General features: G+C 39.1%; 1 protein-coding gene across 5 annotated transcripts in view; it reads right to left on the bottom strand.

The window, feature by feature from the left end:
• Positions 1 to 1485: 1485 nt before the first annotated feature.
• LOC585734 (SAFB-like transcription modulator) overlaps positions 1486 to 18796 on the bottom strand; it is a 63506-nt gene continuing 46195 nt past the window's right edge. For 4 of the 5 annotated variants that reach the window (XM_030988592.1, XM_030988593.1, XM_030988590.1 and 1 more), the window contains 6 exons: positions 11364 to 13229; positions 10740 to 10925; positions 9947 to 10186; positions 9106 to 9170; positions 7348 to 7611; positions 1486 to 4539 (listed from right to left, as the gene is read on the bottom strand). In XM_030988592.1, the coding sequence (XP_030844452.1) occupies positions 4480 to 4539; positions 7348 to 7611; positions 9106 to 9170; positions 9947 to 10186; positions 10740 to 10925; positions 11364 to 13161 (2613 nt within the window). In that variant the 5' untranslated portion in view covers positions 13162 to 13229 and the 3' untranslated portion in view covers positions 1486 to 4479. Of the gene's footprint in view, positions 4540 to 6717; positions 6777 to 7347; positions 7612 to 9105; positions 9171 to 9946; positions 10187 to 10739; positions 10926 to 11363; positions 13230 to 18796 lie in introns of all 5 variants that reach the window. The other variant, XM_003730739.3, reaches the window with a different exon arrangement.

Below are 18796 nucleotides of genomic sequence, written 5' to 3'. Positions count from 1 at the left end.
GATGAATCTATTGGCTAATATTAAAAAAATCATCCATTCAAACAAGCACGTCTATAACCATCAACCAAATCTCAATATTCACCTCACTGCACTTCCTTAGAACCTTCAAGAACTCCTTAACAAAAGAACAAAAGAAACTAAATTTCATGAAATTTCAAATAACTTTACTTTGATAATTATCTACTACAAAATTACCTATTCTGTATTTCTCTTTTTTTCATCAAGTATAGGAATAAATACTAGTGACTTTATGATCATAAGTACTCTAGAATTATTTCAAGAAAAAGAAACGAATCATCATCAATCATAATTGGTTTGATAACTGGTCCTGTTTCTAGGTACAAATGGTAGACCATTGGAAATGACATGAAAGATTATACTTGTGACTTTGTACATATACACAGAAAACAATTGCTGCCATAAATTATTACACTTGTACAATATTTACAAACACAAACTTTGCACTACATGATTCATATATTATAAAAACATAAATGAATTAAAAAAGGAAAACATAATTGAGTTAAAGCAATAACCGGACATGTGTCAAATGTGACATTATTTGTTAATGACAATATGAATGCAAACACATTGATATGTTTAAAGGTTTGTTCACCTGATGCGATTTACTGTGTCATGTGTAGACGTGCCAGGAGAATATGAAGACGAGAAAGAGAGAAAGTGAGAGAGAGAGAGAAAGAACGAGACAAAAAGAGAGAGAGAAAGAGAGAGCGCATCGAAGCAAAGACAAGGAGAGGGATTTCAAGAGGGCAACGTACTGTTAACAAGAGCTTTGCCGTAAATATAGTAACTAAACTAAAAGTCAAACAAAGTTTTAAAAAACTGTTTTGGCTTGATTGTGATTATAACTTGCCAAAGTCAAAGAAATTTAGTACTACCTGAAGTAATGATAAAAACAACAAACAGTATCAAAGAAAGTGGCAGCTACCAGTGATCTCTCTATTAAGGAAGTATATATGTATTTTAATGAGAAATGTATCCATTCCTGAGAGGAAATAAGTTAATTCCTTTTACCATTTTTACCATTATCATTTAACTAAAGGTGAAAAAGAATAAAACCTAGCAAATATATCTTTCAATATCAAATGTTATAACATCCCTAGTTTCAATGTATGTCATTTTTTTTAAAAATGTACGACACAAAGCCAAATAAAAGTCATTTAAATGCAATAGAAGAACCTCCTGACTGAAATTGCCTACTTGGTAGATTACTTCAATGAATGAAAAAACGACTGATTGCATATATTTCAGAAATAAGTGATAATTATCCAGTGAAAAACAATGAGTGACTGTTCATAAAGTACTAATTTGTAATATGTAGAGGTTAATTTTCACCCCAAAAATCCTCTAAAACAGTAAAGTATGTTCGAATACAGTATGCTTCCACCCCTTTTACATGAACACAGTGACCTTAGATCTACATGTGGTAAAGAATTTCTAACTTTTCTCTTTTTTTTTCTATCCTAGTTACAGCAAATATTTCATTTGCAAGACTTGTTGAATACCAAAGTGATAAATGTGAATACTGTTTTGAGTACATCTAAGTGAATAAGTTAAATTTCTCAATCTCAAAAAATAAGACAATGAAATGCTGCTATTTAAGAGTGAGATGATCAAAAAAATGTGCTGAGGTTTGCTGCTTTGATAGACTTGAAATAAACAGAAATTGAATATAAATTCTAATACACGTATGTGTATCTGCACCTTCAAGAGAAATGAAGATTTATATTTAAGATTTGTAAATATTAATTTTCCCTGAAATTCCATATCACATAGGAGACGATATATATATCGACTGGAAAGCGAAATACAGAATATTCAGTTGAATTGAATAAAAAATATGAATATTAATTAATAATATTTAAAAAACTTGAAAAAAATACAAAAATTACTAATAAATTCTTTTGAAAATGAGACAGGATTGATATCAGATGTTACACAAGAATAAAGAACAAACAGAAATAAAGTAATACTCAAATGCTGATGGATCAAACTATTGCGCAAAATTATTTGAGTAGATTAAATAAAGATTTAACAATTTTGCAAGGTGATTTTCAATCACATACTTTTACATAGCACAAATAATGCAATGCACAATACACTGCTTGCTTAACTTATTCATGCGAAAAGACCGTCGTACTCAGCCTACAGTTCTTAACAAATTCTGAGGTAAAAAGAAATAGAAACTAAGTTAAACATACACTACATAGCCAAGTATAGCAATATGTTATTACACAGAATTCACACACGTCCAAATCCATTGCAGTTTGTCCAAATGGGATCTACTCACTATTTTTATCACATCTTTTCTTTCCTTCATTTTCTTCAAACAATTTACACGATCGCAACTACTTTTGAAACATCAACTCGATGGCAATTTCAATACCCTATTCATTGTACATGTACGTCCCATAGAACTCATATTCAGTTTATGTATAATGCCGGCATTGTAATTTTCGCATATACAGTCAAACCTGCTTTAGTGACCACCTGTCTACAAAGACCACCGTTTTTGTTTCCCTTGAAACTGGTTTCTCATTGAAACATGTACTAAAGGAACCTGTTCTCAAAGACCACATTTTGTGTTTCCCTTGGGCGGTCGCTATAGACAGGTTTCACTGTATCCAAAGGTGACGTACAAGGCCATTCAAATTGCCTTCGGTTGATTTTTCGAAAAATAGTTGCAGCTGTGTTTATAATCAATATTATGTATTAAAAGTGGAATGACCTAGAACATACATAAAATGCCTCATGCAATCTTGTAAACCTTTTTTAAAACATCAACAGTGATGGTCTATCACTTTCAATGCAAAAAACAGACACAATCTTTAAGTATTACACATAAAAGAAAGACAAATGTCATCAAATCATTTGCAAACAATTTATATAAGTTCATCATGAGAATGATTTACGATGCAATTTCCAGTTGAACTGGAATTCTCACAGAGAACAATGCCAGGTGAATGTCAAGATTACCCAACAATTACCAGAATTGTCGAGAAATATCTTTCAAAGTCAATAAAATGCAAACGATTAACCAAGTTAATGCAGAAATCGTTACATTGCATGGATTCATTACTCGACGGGCTTGAATGTAACGTTCTTAGACTTCGAACAAGGTTTAAAAAAAAAGAAGATAAAAAATGAATTTGTGACTGCTCTCGAATGTTCACTGAATTCGAAGCCCATTCCAGTTCCTTTTCCTACAGTAAGAATGAAAACCTCTAGATAGTGTCAGGCTACAGAACTTGAACAAAACCAACCAAAATGCTCTCTCTTTTTTCATTACCTGACCAATAGCCTAAAAACTTTAAAAACAAAGAAGTTATAAAAATGAAAATACAAGGCCATGAAATGAAAAGACAACCCTTTCACTCGTAATAATATGCAGCATAGCTGTTACCTTAGAGGCATTCATTCAAAAGGCCTTCTTAAATGATGAAATGATGATTTGAAGTACAAAATTCAGAAATACAAAATAAATATAAAAACCTAGCACAGTGGTGCAGTATTAAGACAGCACTTAGTTAAAATGTAACAGAGTTTGAGAGGGTGGGAGAGGTAAAGAGACTAAGGGATGGTAATTGATGGGTTTATTGGTTTCACATTAAAACAGTGATATGTGTTTACTATTTAAAACAATAGCATTTGTGTACAATCAGTAATTTTCTATTCATCTCTACATATGTATCTCATTTATTAAATACAGCATCAAACATACTTCATTAAAGCGTAGGTCCATGATTAAAGACTGCCACAGAAGTCTTAAGAAACAACATTTTTTTTTTTCATTTGAAAGAAACCATGTACAATTTTGAAAGGTCCATAAAGTAATTTGTCAGATCTATTAATGGTACAACACTGATAATACCAATCTACCCTAATATAAAAGGTCTTCTTAAACAATTAATTAATGTAAAGCAAATGAGAGGTGAAAAATATATGAGATCATATGTAGGTTTTTAACAACCTCTTATACAGTGTATATTCATTTAGTTTTGGTATTCCCTAAAAGAAAATTAAATGATGCAATGGACTTCAAACAGAGAACTATTTTATTTTTCCTATACCAACAAATGATTACTTTATGATTAGTATTGTTACCCTTCCCTGTGTAGTGTACTCAATCTTTTAATAATTTTGTATGATTAATCAGAAGAATAAAAACAGCTCAAGAACAGATTAAAAGTTTACAAGGGGGTACCAAGCTGAATCTGAGTTTGGGTCTGCTGCCCTCATTGCTCATAGCAGAGGCAGTGGATGACACACACAGAAACTGTCGCTGTATCAGGAAAGCGCCACCATTTGCTTGTCGCAGCTTGGGAATGTATATGTACGCTGATGAGTTGAATCTTGCAGCATTCAATACTGTATGCATTACAACCTTTGCTCTTCCTTCTTTCTCCTTCTTCCTTTTCTTTCCTCTCCTTCTTGTGATCTTCTTTTCATGTCTGGCCTTCAGTCTATCTCTGATTCTTCGTGCAGCGAATCGGAATCATCGCTCGTAACAACAGAGCCCTGTAGAGCAAAGCAAAAAAAGAGAAGAAAAACAGCACATTAATATCATGTACATTATGTAGAAGCAGTTTTAAAGCCAGTCTGCACTAGTTTGACCAGGAGGGATTAGACCTCCCAGCATGGTCACTGACAGGTGGTTATCTCATCAAATCAGCTCTCAATTAACATAAGAAAAAGAGGATTATGGGGGACCAACGGGCACCGCTAAGACATTGTTTTTTATATAGAGGGAGCAAGTAGCTACAAGTAGTGCAGTGGGGCTTTAATTGTATTGTTCTAGTTTGTTTATAGAACGACAAAGTGGCAAAAATGTACCCATAAATCTGTAATGATTTTGTATAGCAGATCTGCATTATATTTCGCGAGGAGTGCAAATGTTACTCAATGTTTTGTACACCCTTCTGCAAAAGAACTAGCTAACAAAAAAATTATATCAAAGGCAATACAGACAGGGAGTTAGAATCTCAGACAACATCAAGATTGACGGACCACAGAAAAATACATTTTCACCAAGTTCTTGAAGTCGGCCAATGACTTTGTCGGGATAATTCTAATCTGGACTAAGTGGAAAGTACCTGTAGTCCCGTTTGACATTGAAATGTGTGCAAAGTAGGTGTAAACACACACCATGTATCAAATGTGCCTGTTCTGGAAAATGGAGGCCAAGAAAACAAACTGAAAAAAAATTGTGCCACCACAAACTGATCTGTGTGCAAACTTGCAGAGTTGTGCACTCGTAAATGGGTATCCGTTGGGAAGAAAATTCCTTGAATGTTTTAGCGCCTTATTATGGCGGCTCAGCTACAGCCGATCTACAGTAGATCTCATATGGTAGCCGCGATGTATATCATTTGGTCTAAAAACACCAAGGAGAGCATGCATCTTGTCCCTACAGAAGTATCACTTGCATGTATGGCCGAACAACAAAGATAGCATGAATAAATTGAATATATTTCTAGGAATGGGTGAGTTAAAAGATGAGTCTATTTATGAAAGGCTATGTACATAATTATGATGGATGTAAACGTAAATGTATCTATGAGTTGGGGGATCCCCCTATTAATGTCCAGTTAATTCATGAAATCATTGCTGTGCACACGTCACAGAACTCTAGAGGGTGAAAGTTAGTAGCATGCTTAATATGGGTGTCAATCCTCAAAAGGGGGGGGGGGGGTATATCAGATCTCCTCCAACAGCACCTTTTATAAATCCATATCATACGTTTTAAAGCCCCTCTGCACTAGTTTGGCATGGAGGTATTAGACCTCCCTGCAAGGTCACTGGCAGGTGGTAATCTCATCAAATCAGCTCTCAATTAACATATTAAGAAAAAGGGCATCATGGGGGATCAACGGGTACCGCTTAGGTATTGTTGGCTGTATAGAGGGTGCAAGTAGCTATAAGTAGTGCAGTGGGGCTTTAAATGGTCTAAAGGATATTCCAACAGACTGTGGATTAGGTGGTTAGCGGTTCGAGTCCCATTGCAGCACTGATGTCCTTTGCCAAGACATTACTCTGAATTTGCCACTCTCCACCCAGGTGGAGAAAAGGGTACCTGGTAGGTTGTTATTCTGTGAAAGCCTTCACCATGTTAGGGCAACCGAGCTATAGCCATGGAAATAATACTACTCTGTACACACCTAAAGCATCCCCTAAGATGGATATGTTAACGATATATAGGCAGCTGTTATTATTGCTATCTAAAAAGAGTTCCTTGGGCCTACGGTATTCAAAATTGCATTTAGTAAGTATTAATTACCAGTTTGTAAAAATAACACCAATTTGTATTAAGGTAAAACAGTGCTGAAGGAAGCACTGTGTACATGCGAACTTAAACACTGTTTGGGATCATGTATAAGAAGTTGGATAAGAAGGCATACCAGCCCTCCCCCCCCCCCCACCCCCACCTGGGGGGGGGGGGGTGTTTCACAAAGCCTTTTTTCAATGATAAATGACAAAAATTAGTGACAAATCTGCCCAGAAGCAAGGATTTCAGTAGCTTATAACAAATACTGTCATTTGTCACTGATGACAAGTTTTGTGAAACGGGCCCCTGGACACATAAGTGAATTGACACCCATGGTTAGTAGTAGTAGAACCAGAAGCCAGATGACTACAAAGGAAAGCTGTCAAACTGGCAGCAAGAGAAAATCTGTATATATTTTTTTTTTTTTTTACCAGGAGACATTGTTTCAAACATCTGTTTCTGGAGTCTTGTTCTGCTCTTCAACCTTCGGCTGTTATAAAATGCAAAGTTACAGAGAGCACATGAAACAAGATGGGACATTTTGACACACAAGTAGCTTGTTTGAAGATTGTTAGGAGAAATTCATTCAGAGTCTGGCTCCAGACAGACGCTATACTGCAAGGAGTGGGACAGGTTGGAACTCTGATCCTTGAGGTGGCCACTGCATTTCATTTCACCATGCCAAAGTTGCAAACTTTTATCTGCTTTGATTTAAAGGCACAGAAAAGTGTATTGGGTGTCACTAATTACCAAAACTACTGTGAAGTCAGATGATACACCTGTTATTATATGACGATATTGAAATACCGTAAAAGCCAATATTTTTGCTGATGCTATAAGAAAGATATTTTGGCGGGTTGCTGTTTTCATGATAACTATTAGACAAACACAGGCTAATGTTTGCACATGCATTGCCAGCTCTCTTTTCTTTTCTTTTTTCAATTTGCAATCCTTCATGAAGTTCATTTGAAGTCAGTTTGGCACTGTGACTTAGGAAGTAGGCTACAAAGTCAAGTTCCCGATGTTTTGCGATAAAAAAGGGTTATGACCCCTTGACCTACCCATCCTCCTTGGCTGTCCAGCCAGCCGGCGAAACGATCGCTGATGAACCGGACACTGTTATCCTTGATGCTGCTAGCATGCTTCCCCATGGAGTTGGCGGCCCTGACGGCGACCTTGGTGAACTTGAAGACGATGGCGAGCTGCTCCATCCCAACGTCCTGGCCGACGATGGATTGCATGGCGCTGCAGAACGACTGGTAGGTGTCGTTCACGATGACTCCCATGACCATGCTGGCGGGGAAGTAGGCTTGGCTTCTACGTCTCTGTAGCAACAGGAGGGGGGGGGGGGGGGTGGATAAAAACAGACAATTTTACATGAGAACATTTTCTATAAAAGAGCTTTGGCAGACCTGCCATCCTCTGGAGTTCAAAAGCTGTATTCTTTTAATCTCAAAAGTTGTATTTTACTGACAAAAATTATATTCTAAAAAAAGGCATGGATCAATGCCTCTTACAGTTCCTACATACAGGAAGAATTTTTTTCTGGATCTTTGCTTGAATATGCATGATTTCGTCATGACTGGTGTGTTCGATGAACAAATGAACATACCCAAATTGCCGATGTGATATGCGTGTAGGATACTTTACAGGACATAATGGGCATTTTGCCATTGAAAATGTCACACACACACACACACACACAAAAAAAAGATTTCTGACAAGTTCTTATGATATGAACATGAACATTATATTCATGAGGAGGTTTTAATGAGAATCACTCGAGAAATACTTAATTAAATTATTGTTAATTCTGTACGTTTGTACAAATAGTGTACATTACCATCGGGACATCATGTACATGTACAGGATATAATCCTTGATCAATTAAAATATTAGCTGTCTGGTTTGGAGACTAGAGACACTCAGTATGTCTATAAAAAAACAAGTCCATTGCCTAAAGGCTTCATCTTCTACGATAATAAAACTGAAAAAAGTGGTTCCTACTGCCTCCAAGGTAGATGGTCACTTTGCACGGCAAAAATAGGTCAGGAAGTAGTGATATCAAATTACATGTAATGTAGGAAGGTAACTATTAATAACACCTCATCTTAGAAACTGGAGTATTCTTTCTTCAAGCTATGGATGTCAGGGGGTATTGAATATTGTGTGCCAAGTAGTTCAGCAATGTGTTTTCTTTCATTCATCATTTATTGTAGCGATGGCTATCTTTCCTGATTCTATATATATCATCCATCCTCATTATCATAATGAACAATGACAGATCATGACATGTATGATGGTATTTTATCTGATTTTATCTCTTAAAGGTCCCGATCATTTCTTTTATTTCATAATCATCAATCAAAAATTAATATCATCATGAAGTTTACTTCTGCAATCTAGAGTATTGTTTAATGTGGTGGTGGTGGTTATTTTACCTGACTGCTAAGAAAGCATAAATGCTTGTTAGTAAGCAACCACACGGTCGATGGATGTAGGTCCTCTCTGAGAGACCTGGTAATGAGGATAAATGCCTTACCAAAGGGCACTAGCGCATCGCCTTGGTTTCGAACCCAGGTCACCAAATTACGAGACCACTGCTCTACCAGCTGAGCTGTCATATTAATGTGGGCTCTCCCTCCCTCCCTCCCTCCCTCCCTCCCTCCCTCGATGCTACATTTTTTGTATTCATCTATTTTGTTTTGCTATCCACAGAAAATGGGAAATTCCTTTCGGAGATTTCAAGAGCTAATTTGGAGCTTTCCAGAGGTAAATCGCTTTTTCCCGGGTAAATGTGATCAATACTATTTTCTTACCAGCTGCATACCATCTACATCGGTCTGTATCCGTTGGCCTATCTCCATATACTCAGCTGCATGATCTACGAGCAAAGAGAAGAGAACGATGAGTAGTTGATCGAGCAGGAATATACCGGCTAATTTGATCAGGCTTTCTTCTTCAAATTGTCAACAGTTGTATTGACTTCATGGTAAGTTTGTCAACATAAAATATCCTGTATCTGAAAGGAATTAACATGAATAGACACTACGTCAAAATAATTGCAAATAACTAATTTGTGGGGAAATAGAAAATTTCAACTCTTAAAGATCTTGAGCATTTAAGAAGTCCAATGCTTCTTTTCCTTCCATCTTTGCAACAAGATTGGACAAGGTGTTTATAAATCATATCTCTTCTTTCTATTCATGCATCAATGCATCTAAGGCTCTGAATCAAAAGTATACTTAGCCTTACCACACCAAAAATCAGGTCCTGGGGGGGGGGGGGGGTGGGGTTTCACAAAGACTAAGAACAACTTTAAGTTGGACTTAACTATGGCAGACCGTTCATGCCACTGTTTGCTTTCACCATTTGCTGGCAGTGGTCTCTCAAGGGAGGTACAAATCATGGTCACAAATCTACAGAATTTACATTTGTTGATAATTCATTATTGAAGATAAAGATATTATCTAAAGATCATAATTGAGAGACCAATGGTGAGAGCAACCAGTGGCATGAACGGCCTGCCATAGTTAATTCCAACTTAAAGTCGATCTTAGTCTTTGTGAAAGTCTTTGTCTATAGAATTCACCAAATTTTAGTGATAAATGTTTACATTGAACACTGATACGATTGTAGTCGTACATAAAATATACTTACTATGACTGATACCCGGTGCCGCTGTAGCTCCCACAGACACCGAACATGAAGCGTAGGTTTCTGCGGTGCATGTGCTCTGTACCGGTCTCTGCTGCGTTCTGGCGGCGCCAGCGGCACCGTCGTTGAACTCGTAGTCCTCCAACGCTTGATCTCCAATCATGGCAAGCCTGTCGGCGATACGCTTGAAGTATTCCTCCCGCTCAGCTTGGTTACGTTGCTCGAATGGAATGTCACTGCCATCTACAAATAGCAAAGAAAAGAAAAAATATTGAAAATAATGTCGCTAGTGATATTTGTTTGTCTCGCAATGTATGGTCAACAAGGGATCTAAAAGATTACGACGTTTCGAGCACCGCTGCAGCACCTCGTCAGGTGATAAATGATAATGTAAAGCAAGCGTGTTTTATACTCTACGGGCAGACCGGCGTTCGATACTACATCTGCAATGAGTGATATATTTAGCAAAAGAAAAGATCTTATCAATTCTAAATCAAATTCAAAGGGTTTCCTTTCTTTTCTTTTTTTGGGGGGAGGGGGGTCTTTCATCATCATTCATTTTGAAATAAGATATTATAGAATAACATTCTTATTGGAGATGAATTATCAAAAACGAAGCTACATGTTTGATAAAAAGATAAAGATGCAGGTAGTTTTGGGCACTATTAGGTACTAGGGTTTAATTGGCACTTGTGTTTGAACATGCTATGGAAAACTGTTCAAGACAACTCAATGCTCCTGCATCATCTCTCATCGTCATTGGTCGTTGTTGCTCAAGATTTTACGCCGTACTAACCTCCGCTCTCCGTCCACGAGTCTGTCACGTTTCGGTCTGCTCCTTCTCCACCTCCGTTAGCTCCTCTGTCGGTTCCTCCGTCCCTCACAAGGTCGTCCGCCAGCAACGCTGCCGGGAGCACGGGGAAGGAAGTATCCACGTCTCTCCTAACGTGACCTGGCGTGGTGCTATCTAGTCTGATCACATCTATGATGATCATGAGAACAAGAATAATAATAGTTATTTCCTTTCACAAGAGCCTGATGAGGAAACAACTGTTATCTAAAATTTGTCAAAAATTAGAGGGAGATATAGTCATCATTGTTTATCATCTGTTTTTGCTACACTTTTTGCAGACAATTTTAGAATATATTTACGTAAAAGAGCACGTTTTCCTTGCATTTAAAAAATCTTGATTTGAGAAATATTTGTTATCTTGCTTAAAGAGACTCTATAACATTGGTCAGATTTCCATTTTTTGTTCCGCAGATCGGCGCAGGAATCTCATCCTTGGTTTTAACTAATAAAAGTTGAGTTGCATCTACATCAACACCCCTCTGGCTCTCAATAGATGACATATCATAGATTTGACTGCTTGAGTACAGCACTTATTCTTCGGAAATGCTTGACTAATTCTGAACTTACTATTTAATCCTCTCTGTGCTCTTTCAGCTCTAGTCCGTCTGAACGCCAAGGTTCGAGGCCTCTCCGGTCTCTCTGATCCCTCCGACGATGCGAATGACCCGAAGGAATCGTGGGACGTGGCTTCCGAGAGCGGCGGATGCGCTCCAGCGACGCGGTCCAATATCTGAGAATCACTGGCATTTCCTGAGTTTTCCCGCCTCGCTTGACGCATTTCGATTGTCAGTCTCCTCCGCTCCGCATCATTGAGCGATCGTGTATGGTCCACACGTGATGCAAAGTATTCAAAGTCCATAGAGGCAGTGTCCGAAGGAGTCGTTGCGCCTGTGCCGCTTTCGTCTGTGGGTGTCGACGCGCTTTTCCGCGACTTGCGTTTGAATTGGAAGCTGGGCCATCGTTTGGGTTTGACATCTTTGGGTTGCTGGAGTTCGGGAGGTCGTGGAGGGAGTTCTGGTGGTTTGGAGGGTATGTGGTCTTTGGTGCGATGGTGATTATGATGATGACGGTCTCGCGATGACCGTCTAAAGGATTCCTTGAGCCTGGCAGTGAAGCCAGTCTTTTTCATTTCTGAATGGACTACAGTTCTGGCATGATGCCTCGTATGTGACCTCTCCATTTCTTCCTTTTCCTTCTTCTCCCTTTCCTTCTTCAACCTTTCCCTTTCCTTCTCCCATTCTTTTTCCCTTTCTTTTTCTTCCTTCCTCCTCCTTTCCATTTCTTTCAATTTCTCCTTTTCCCTTTCCTTATATTCCTTCAATTTCTTATCTAGCAGTTCTTTTTCCTCTTTCTCTTTCCTCTGTTTTTCCTTTTCCCTTTCTTTTTCCTCCCTTAGTCTCTCTTTCTCCTTTTCTTTTTCTTCCCTAAGTCTTTCTTTCTCGTTTTCCTCTTGCCTTTGCACAGCACTGGGTGTCCTGATAATTTTACGAGAAGTACTTGGTGATCTCATGATGTTTTTGGCTTTGTCTAAGAAACTACGCTTACGTCTCGGTTCCTTCTTACTATCACGCTTGTAGCCATCTCTCGTGAGAGTGGCCGTTCCGTTCTCCTTGTCTTTAAGCTTGAGCGTATCCGTCCCTTCCTTGTTTTCTCTGTTGACTTGCATTCGTAACGTAGAGGGCGCCGAACGCGACCTTGGTGACTGCTCATCGGATGACGACAGTTCATCGTCCGCACTTTGCTCCATGGCTGAACCTTCCTCCATAATCGAACACTTCATTGCTTCATGGAAACTCTGCTGCGTCACGCTTGCTCTTGAAAACACTGTCCTATCCGCTGCATCCGATGTTGTTTGCACAGTCACTGTGGCTTGAACGTGGGCCTCACTGGCTGTGGAGTCCGTACTGAGCGTCGAACAGATCGACACTGTATTGTTCCTTGCGGACCTCCCCCGCTTCTTCTTCTCCTGAGCAAAATATTCCCTGGTGAGAACCGCATCGTTGAGACTCTTGCTTCTCCTTTTGAGGTACATCTCCAGAACCTTGGCAGTGTCCTCTTTCACTACAGGAACCCCTTTACCTCTGTTCTTCCGGTTCCAAGGTCCCTTGAGGCTTCCGTTCTGGCGCTGAGGCCGATGTGTCCCATTGGCCTTCAGCGTCCCATTCTGCGATCCCGGAGGGGTGTCCTCCGGGAGGTCGAAGTGGGCCATGCGGGGGAAGGTGCCCCCTCGTTTCTTTTGCCCCCTGCTCTCAAAAATGATGTCCTCCAAGATGGGGGTGGTTGCTAGGGTGGCCAGAGGCGCGGTGTGGTTCATGTCTTCGGTTTCCATGGCTACCTCTGTTATTGTTGAGTCCTCTCGCGTCATGAGGGCGCTCTTAACTCGCCTGGATGACCGCTTCAGACTCCGGCGGACCTTCTGGATCTTCTCGATCGCTAAACGCGAGAGAGAGAAGACAGAAAAAAAAGATAAAATTAATTTGATGCATTTTAAATTATCATTGCAATAATGCTTTTTCATGCAGAATAAGAAAACACAAGTAATAATGCTTTAAGCCTGTCTGGACTAGTTTGGCCAGGAGGGATGGACCTCCCTGCTGGGCACTGACAGATGGTTATCTCATCAACTCAGCTCTCAATTAACATACGAAGAAGGGACCATGGGGGATCAACAGTCACCACTTAGGCATTGTTGGCTATATAGAGGGCGCAAGTAGTGCAGACAGGCTTTAACCTTCTCTAACACACACTCTAACCAAGAATATTTCAATCAAAGTCTAATTGCTTCACAGTCAGGCATAGAAAGAAGATTTCTTCAGAACATACTTCATGGACACAAATAATTTTGCCTGCGCCCTTCGTAAAGGTACAAATACAAAAATGTATACAGACTGTACATGTTCAAGACTCCATACTGGGGCAAATAAAACAAGGATACCCCCCACTGAAATATTGCATACACTGTATGTCTGTCAGAGGTTTCGACTAGACTGGGAGTCATGCACTGCAGTATACTCAGGCATGGTCGTCAATCATACATGCATGTGCACCATGTAACTCTGCATTCTAATTAGACAGGACTTTCACCAACATGGCATCTTAGGCACACTATACACAAAATGATCCTGCCGCAATCCGATTTTTCAAGAAATAGCACTTGCATTATTTAGATGTGGAAAACTAAACAAATATCATCTTCCTGATTTAGGTTCTAATCTAAATAATGACAAGAATTCTAACAACCTGAATTTTAGTGCATGCCAGGCCTTCTAGAAAGAAAACAGAATGGGCTTCAGATCGTAAACAGTCGCATTACTTTTCTGACGTCACTATGATTATGAGCCAATTTAGCTTGAAATTTGATTGAAATTTCAATGTTATTAATCATGCGACTTTTCATATCCTCGACCATTGATGTTTCACAACTTTGACATACACTGTATGTATATGAAATGATATTCCAAATTCTTTCCTAATGGATCGTAGTCAGATTGTATGGTGTGCAGTGGACTTTTACAGTCTATTTTTTACAATACATTTACAATATAGACTGTATATGTACATGTACATGGCTTGGTTGATGAGATCACAAAAAAATATTCCTGCAGCTTTGATTTGTGAGTTTATATACCATATGTGTGTTGTATTTACATATTTACAAGATCGAAATATGAGTAATGAATGGAATCAAATGAAGTAATTGTTAAAAGCCTTCCAAATAATTTGTGGTTTCGACTCGAGATGGGGGTTATCAAATCAAATGAAGCTTTGTTTCAAATCAGAAGAGGTCGAAAGCAAATGCACCAGGTTCAATATTCCAAAAATTGCTTTCTGATTGGAACGACGTTACGGTGGAGCTCGGACGATTATATTTGCAAATAAAATCTTGCAGATCATTTGTATGTGAGTCGTGGATTCATGTGTAAGATCTATGAGTCACCAATGTTTATCAAATGCAACGGGTCTAACAGACTGAGAGAGAAAAGTAGAGAGAGAGAGAGAGAAATAGAGAGAGAGACACACACAGAGAGGGGGAGAGGGGGGGGGGAAGAAGAAAAAGAGGAAGAAATAGCCAGCCAGACAGACAGACAGAGAGACAGAGACAGAGACAGACAGACATAAAAACCAAAAGAGAGAAATGAAGCACATGAACAAACAGATATAAAGAATACATGTACATTGTTACTAGCTAATAGAAGAGTATAGATATCATTTTCTTTTAATGCTGCAGTTTAGAGATCATTTTAGAGCCAGAGAAATATACTTTTAATTACATGTAGGCATAAATATGACCATACACTATATGAAAATCTAGAGAGAAAGAGATGGAGGAGAGAGAGAGAGAGAGAGAGAGAGAGACAAAATATGTGAAGGAGGGCTACAAGCATGTACATTGTAGACTGCAAGAGAAATAGGAGAGAAGAGAATATGAGAATGAGGGGAGAGGATGGGCGAAAATATAAAAATTGACATTTTAAAGGGACAATCCAAGGCAAATCTAATGAATGCAATCACTGTCTCAAAGCTCTTAATGTATTTTTGTTTTCTTTTTAAAAAAAACTACGCATGAACATATGAATTTTTTGACTTTTCTTTTACACATGGTGGCAAATATGAAAGAGAGATATTGTGTTACAGTATGGGGTTTGCAATGGGGCGGGTACGTGATAGCAAGTCGGAGAGAGTACCGTAAAGCAACTGCAAGGACGGGGCAACTATTCCAAATTCAATTTCTGAAAGTCTAAAAAATGCACTCGGCACATTTGCAGGCTCAAATACACGAGAGGGATTTCGTTATCCCTCAATATACGCTCTTAGCTGTAGTGCATTGATGTAATGCAATCAATAAATTTAGATGTTCACCAGTTCATCCATGGTGCAATGTACAAGTATGGCTCTATAAATCTCTCAGTCTTTTTGGTTTCACGCTCTTTTGCTTCTCTCTCTCTCTCTTTCTCTCTCTCTGTATCTCTCTCTCTATCTCACTTACCTCAGTCAAACTGCACCATGCAACTCCAAACCAACTAATTTTGGGCCATTTGTGGTAATGTAATTGTCTGTCTGGTACCGGTCTGGTGTTGGTCTAGTGTCGACCTGGTGTCGGTCTGGTGTCCGTCTGGTGTCGGTCTGGTGTCGGTCTAGTGTCAGTCTAGTATTAGTTTTGTTAATGTGACTGAGGTATCTCTCACTCTGTCCCTCTCCTACTCTCTCTCTCTCTTCTATCTATCTCTCCCCCCCCCCCCCCCCCCCCTCCTCCCCTCTCTCTCTCTCTCTCTCCCCCCTCTCTCTCTCTCCCCCTCTCTCTCTCTCCCCCTCTCTCTCTCTCCCCCTCTCTCTTCTTCTCCCTCCCTCCCTCCATCTCCCTATGTTCATGCATGTACGTCTACTCTTTCCTTCTCCATTTCCGTCCACATCTTTCTTAATTACAACAGGAAATATTTCAAGTTTTAAATATAAAGCTCTAGAACTGGATTAATAAACAATAAAATCCCCAAGATTCCAATTGTATAGAGAAAATCAAATGTATTTACTTACAAAACATGAAGTTGAGACCTCAAGATCAAATGGTGACAATCTATGTGCACATGTATACATCTATGTATTGGTCTATGTTGAAATTTGAGTAATAGAGACACAACACAGTTTGACGTACATGAACTGTCAACATACATTGCCGGGTATGCTCGGTATGATATCATTGGTCATTCAATTATGAATACATGACGTTCGTGCAAGTCCCAACAAGTTTGTACCCAGCGTCGACTTTAATAAAGAGAAGGTCTAGTTCTGGAAAGGTGAACAATAATTTGTGAGCTTTTTCATTTTTTTGTTGTTGCAAGTCTGGAAGAATATCAGAGGAAAAGATTTCTCCTTAAAAGGGATGGCTATTCAAATCCCCTATGTAACATATGACAAGCAATAGCTCGAGTAAGAAAATATTTAGCATTAAGCAGGGGGGGGGGGGGGGGGAGCAAAATTATTTTTACTCAACAGGGGGAGGGGGTAGGGGGTAGTGAACAACCCCCCCCCCCCCCTCCTTCCTTTAGCAAAAAACAAAAAGGTAAAATTGTAGTTACCATCTGTTTTTAAAACCTTATTTTTGCAAGGGTTGGGGGACCGGGCCCCCGTGCCTCCACCCTGGATCCGCCACTGGTTTGTGTAGTCCCATATACGCATTTCTGTGTACAGTGCACATGACTTTCAGCAAGTCACTGTCAATTTCTTATCATTTTGATGATTCCAAATCCTCCCAGTATTATTATTAGTGCACTACAAAATACGCATGAATAAAAATTGCTAAATAATCAAACATTTTCAAAATGCTAAAGACTATTTCTGTCAATTAAACTCCAATTCATGCCCAGAAGTCGACATTAACTTTAACGCCCCAAGGTGTAACATCGCACTAGGGGGTTGTCGCAGGTGAAAATAACATCAGCTCCAACGCAGCTCCAGTGCACCACCAGCTCACCATCATCCCCCCTCTTTGTTTTCAAATCACTCCCATTTGCTGGGTAACACTGATAAGGCGATGAAAAATTAATGAGGGATTTTGGGAGGGAAAAAAGAGTGAAATGGATGGGAATACCATAAGCGCAATTTGAAAGCGATGTTTGCGATGAAAGATTGAGTGATTGAACATAAATATTGCCTGTCTGGGAGATTTGGAAGGGGCTGAGACGTGAGAGAATGGGTAGTACATATTAATGGTGACAATGGGTGGGTGAATTGAAGTTTCTGTTATAATAAATTACAAAAGAAAAGGGAAAAGAAAGGGTGATTTTAATTGAGCGGGGAGAGGAAATTATATACTAAAGGATGTGAACAAAAATTTGTGGAATACAAAATAAGAAAAGAAAAATTGTTGGAAAGGGAATTCTCACAAGGGGCAGAAAAGTTGAAAAGGAAAATTAAAAAATGATCAAAATGACGATGGTGAAAAGATAAGTTCTACATTGATTTGAATAGAAATATGTTCTACAAGCTGCATATAAAATTGAGTTCATGTGTGTTAAGGCATGGATGTACTAGATAAAGACCAGTTATGGTCATGCAATTGCATTGTGAAAGAAACGTTGTGGAATCGATCAGAAAAGGTTGATCATCTAGCATATAAGTATTGGTGTGTACTGCAAAGTTCTGGAATCATCAAAATTATAAGAAATTTGGCCCAGTCTTGGTAAAGTTACATGTACAAGCACTGTACACAGAAAGATGTATATGGGACTAGGCACACGTGTGCGACATGTGCGTTATATCTATCAGGCCCAAATAGATATAATAATTTACCAAATATATCAATTAGTAGGCGGTTTCTTGGCAAAATTTGTATGATCACGTGTTAGTCAAAACATATTCTTTCACATTATTGGTAATAAGAGCTTCCATTTAATTTTTTGAGAGTGGGGCGTTTCCAAAACTGGTCGTTACCTTTAAGGTTTACAATGTCACCTACAGGACCTCACATACGATGTACATGATATGCCTAGGGGGCTTGATACGAGCGTTCCAATAAAGGACATTCCATTTACGGTCTATTGCACACAAAAAGTTGCATATTAATGACACAAATTCATACATATTTTATTCCAGATCCTATCAGAGGACAGTCCAAATACCAGTCTCTCTTTTGAAACGACAAACATCTCCCTGAAACTTCGCACACCTCTCGCAAGGCCCTGGGAGTAGTAGTCTACAGGAACAGACTCTGATTGGACACTAAAACATAATTCCATAAGCTTCAAACCAAGCCTAGCTCTTTCTGTCTCTGACTGTGTCAGGAGCCGCTAAAGTACAGAGGCTATGGTGTGCAGTATACATTGCAGTCTACATAGTCTTACAGATCAGAAACTGTCTTACGCACAACCAATGAAAAAGGTCTGCACCTCCCAGACTAAATGGAAGTAGCCGGGCCTCGGAATGAATTTAGTGCACTCTGAAGCAAACATCTTCACCCGGCAGTTGCTATGGAAATCCCATCCGCACGCAAAGAGCAATTTCGA

This window comes from Strongylocentrotus purpuratus, unplaced genomic scaffold (genome assembly GCF_000002235.5).
Source record: "Strongylocentrotus purpuratus isolate Spur 01 unplaced genomic scaffold, Spur_5.0 spur5_scaffold_17, whole genome shotgun sequence".
Classification (NCBI taxonomy): Eukaryota; Metazoa; Echinodermata; class Echinoidea; order Camarodonta; family Strongylocentrotidae; genus Strongylocentrotus; species Strongylocentrotus purpuratus.
This window is presented reverse-complemented; position numbering and strand designations above follow the sequence as displayed.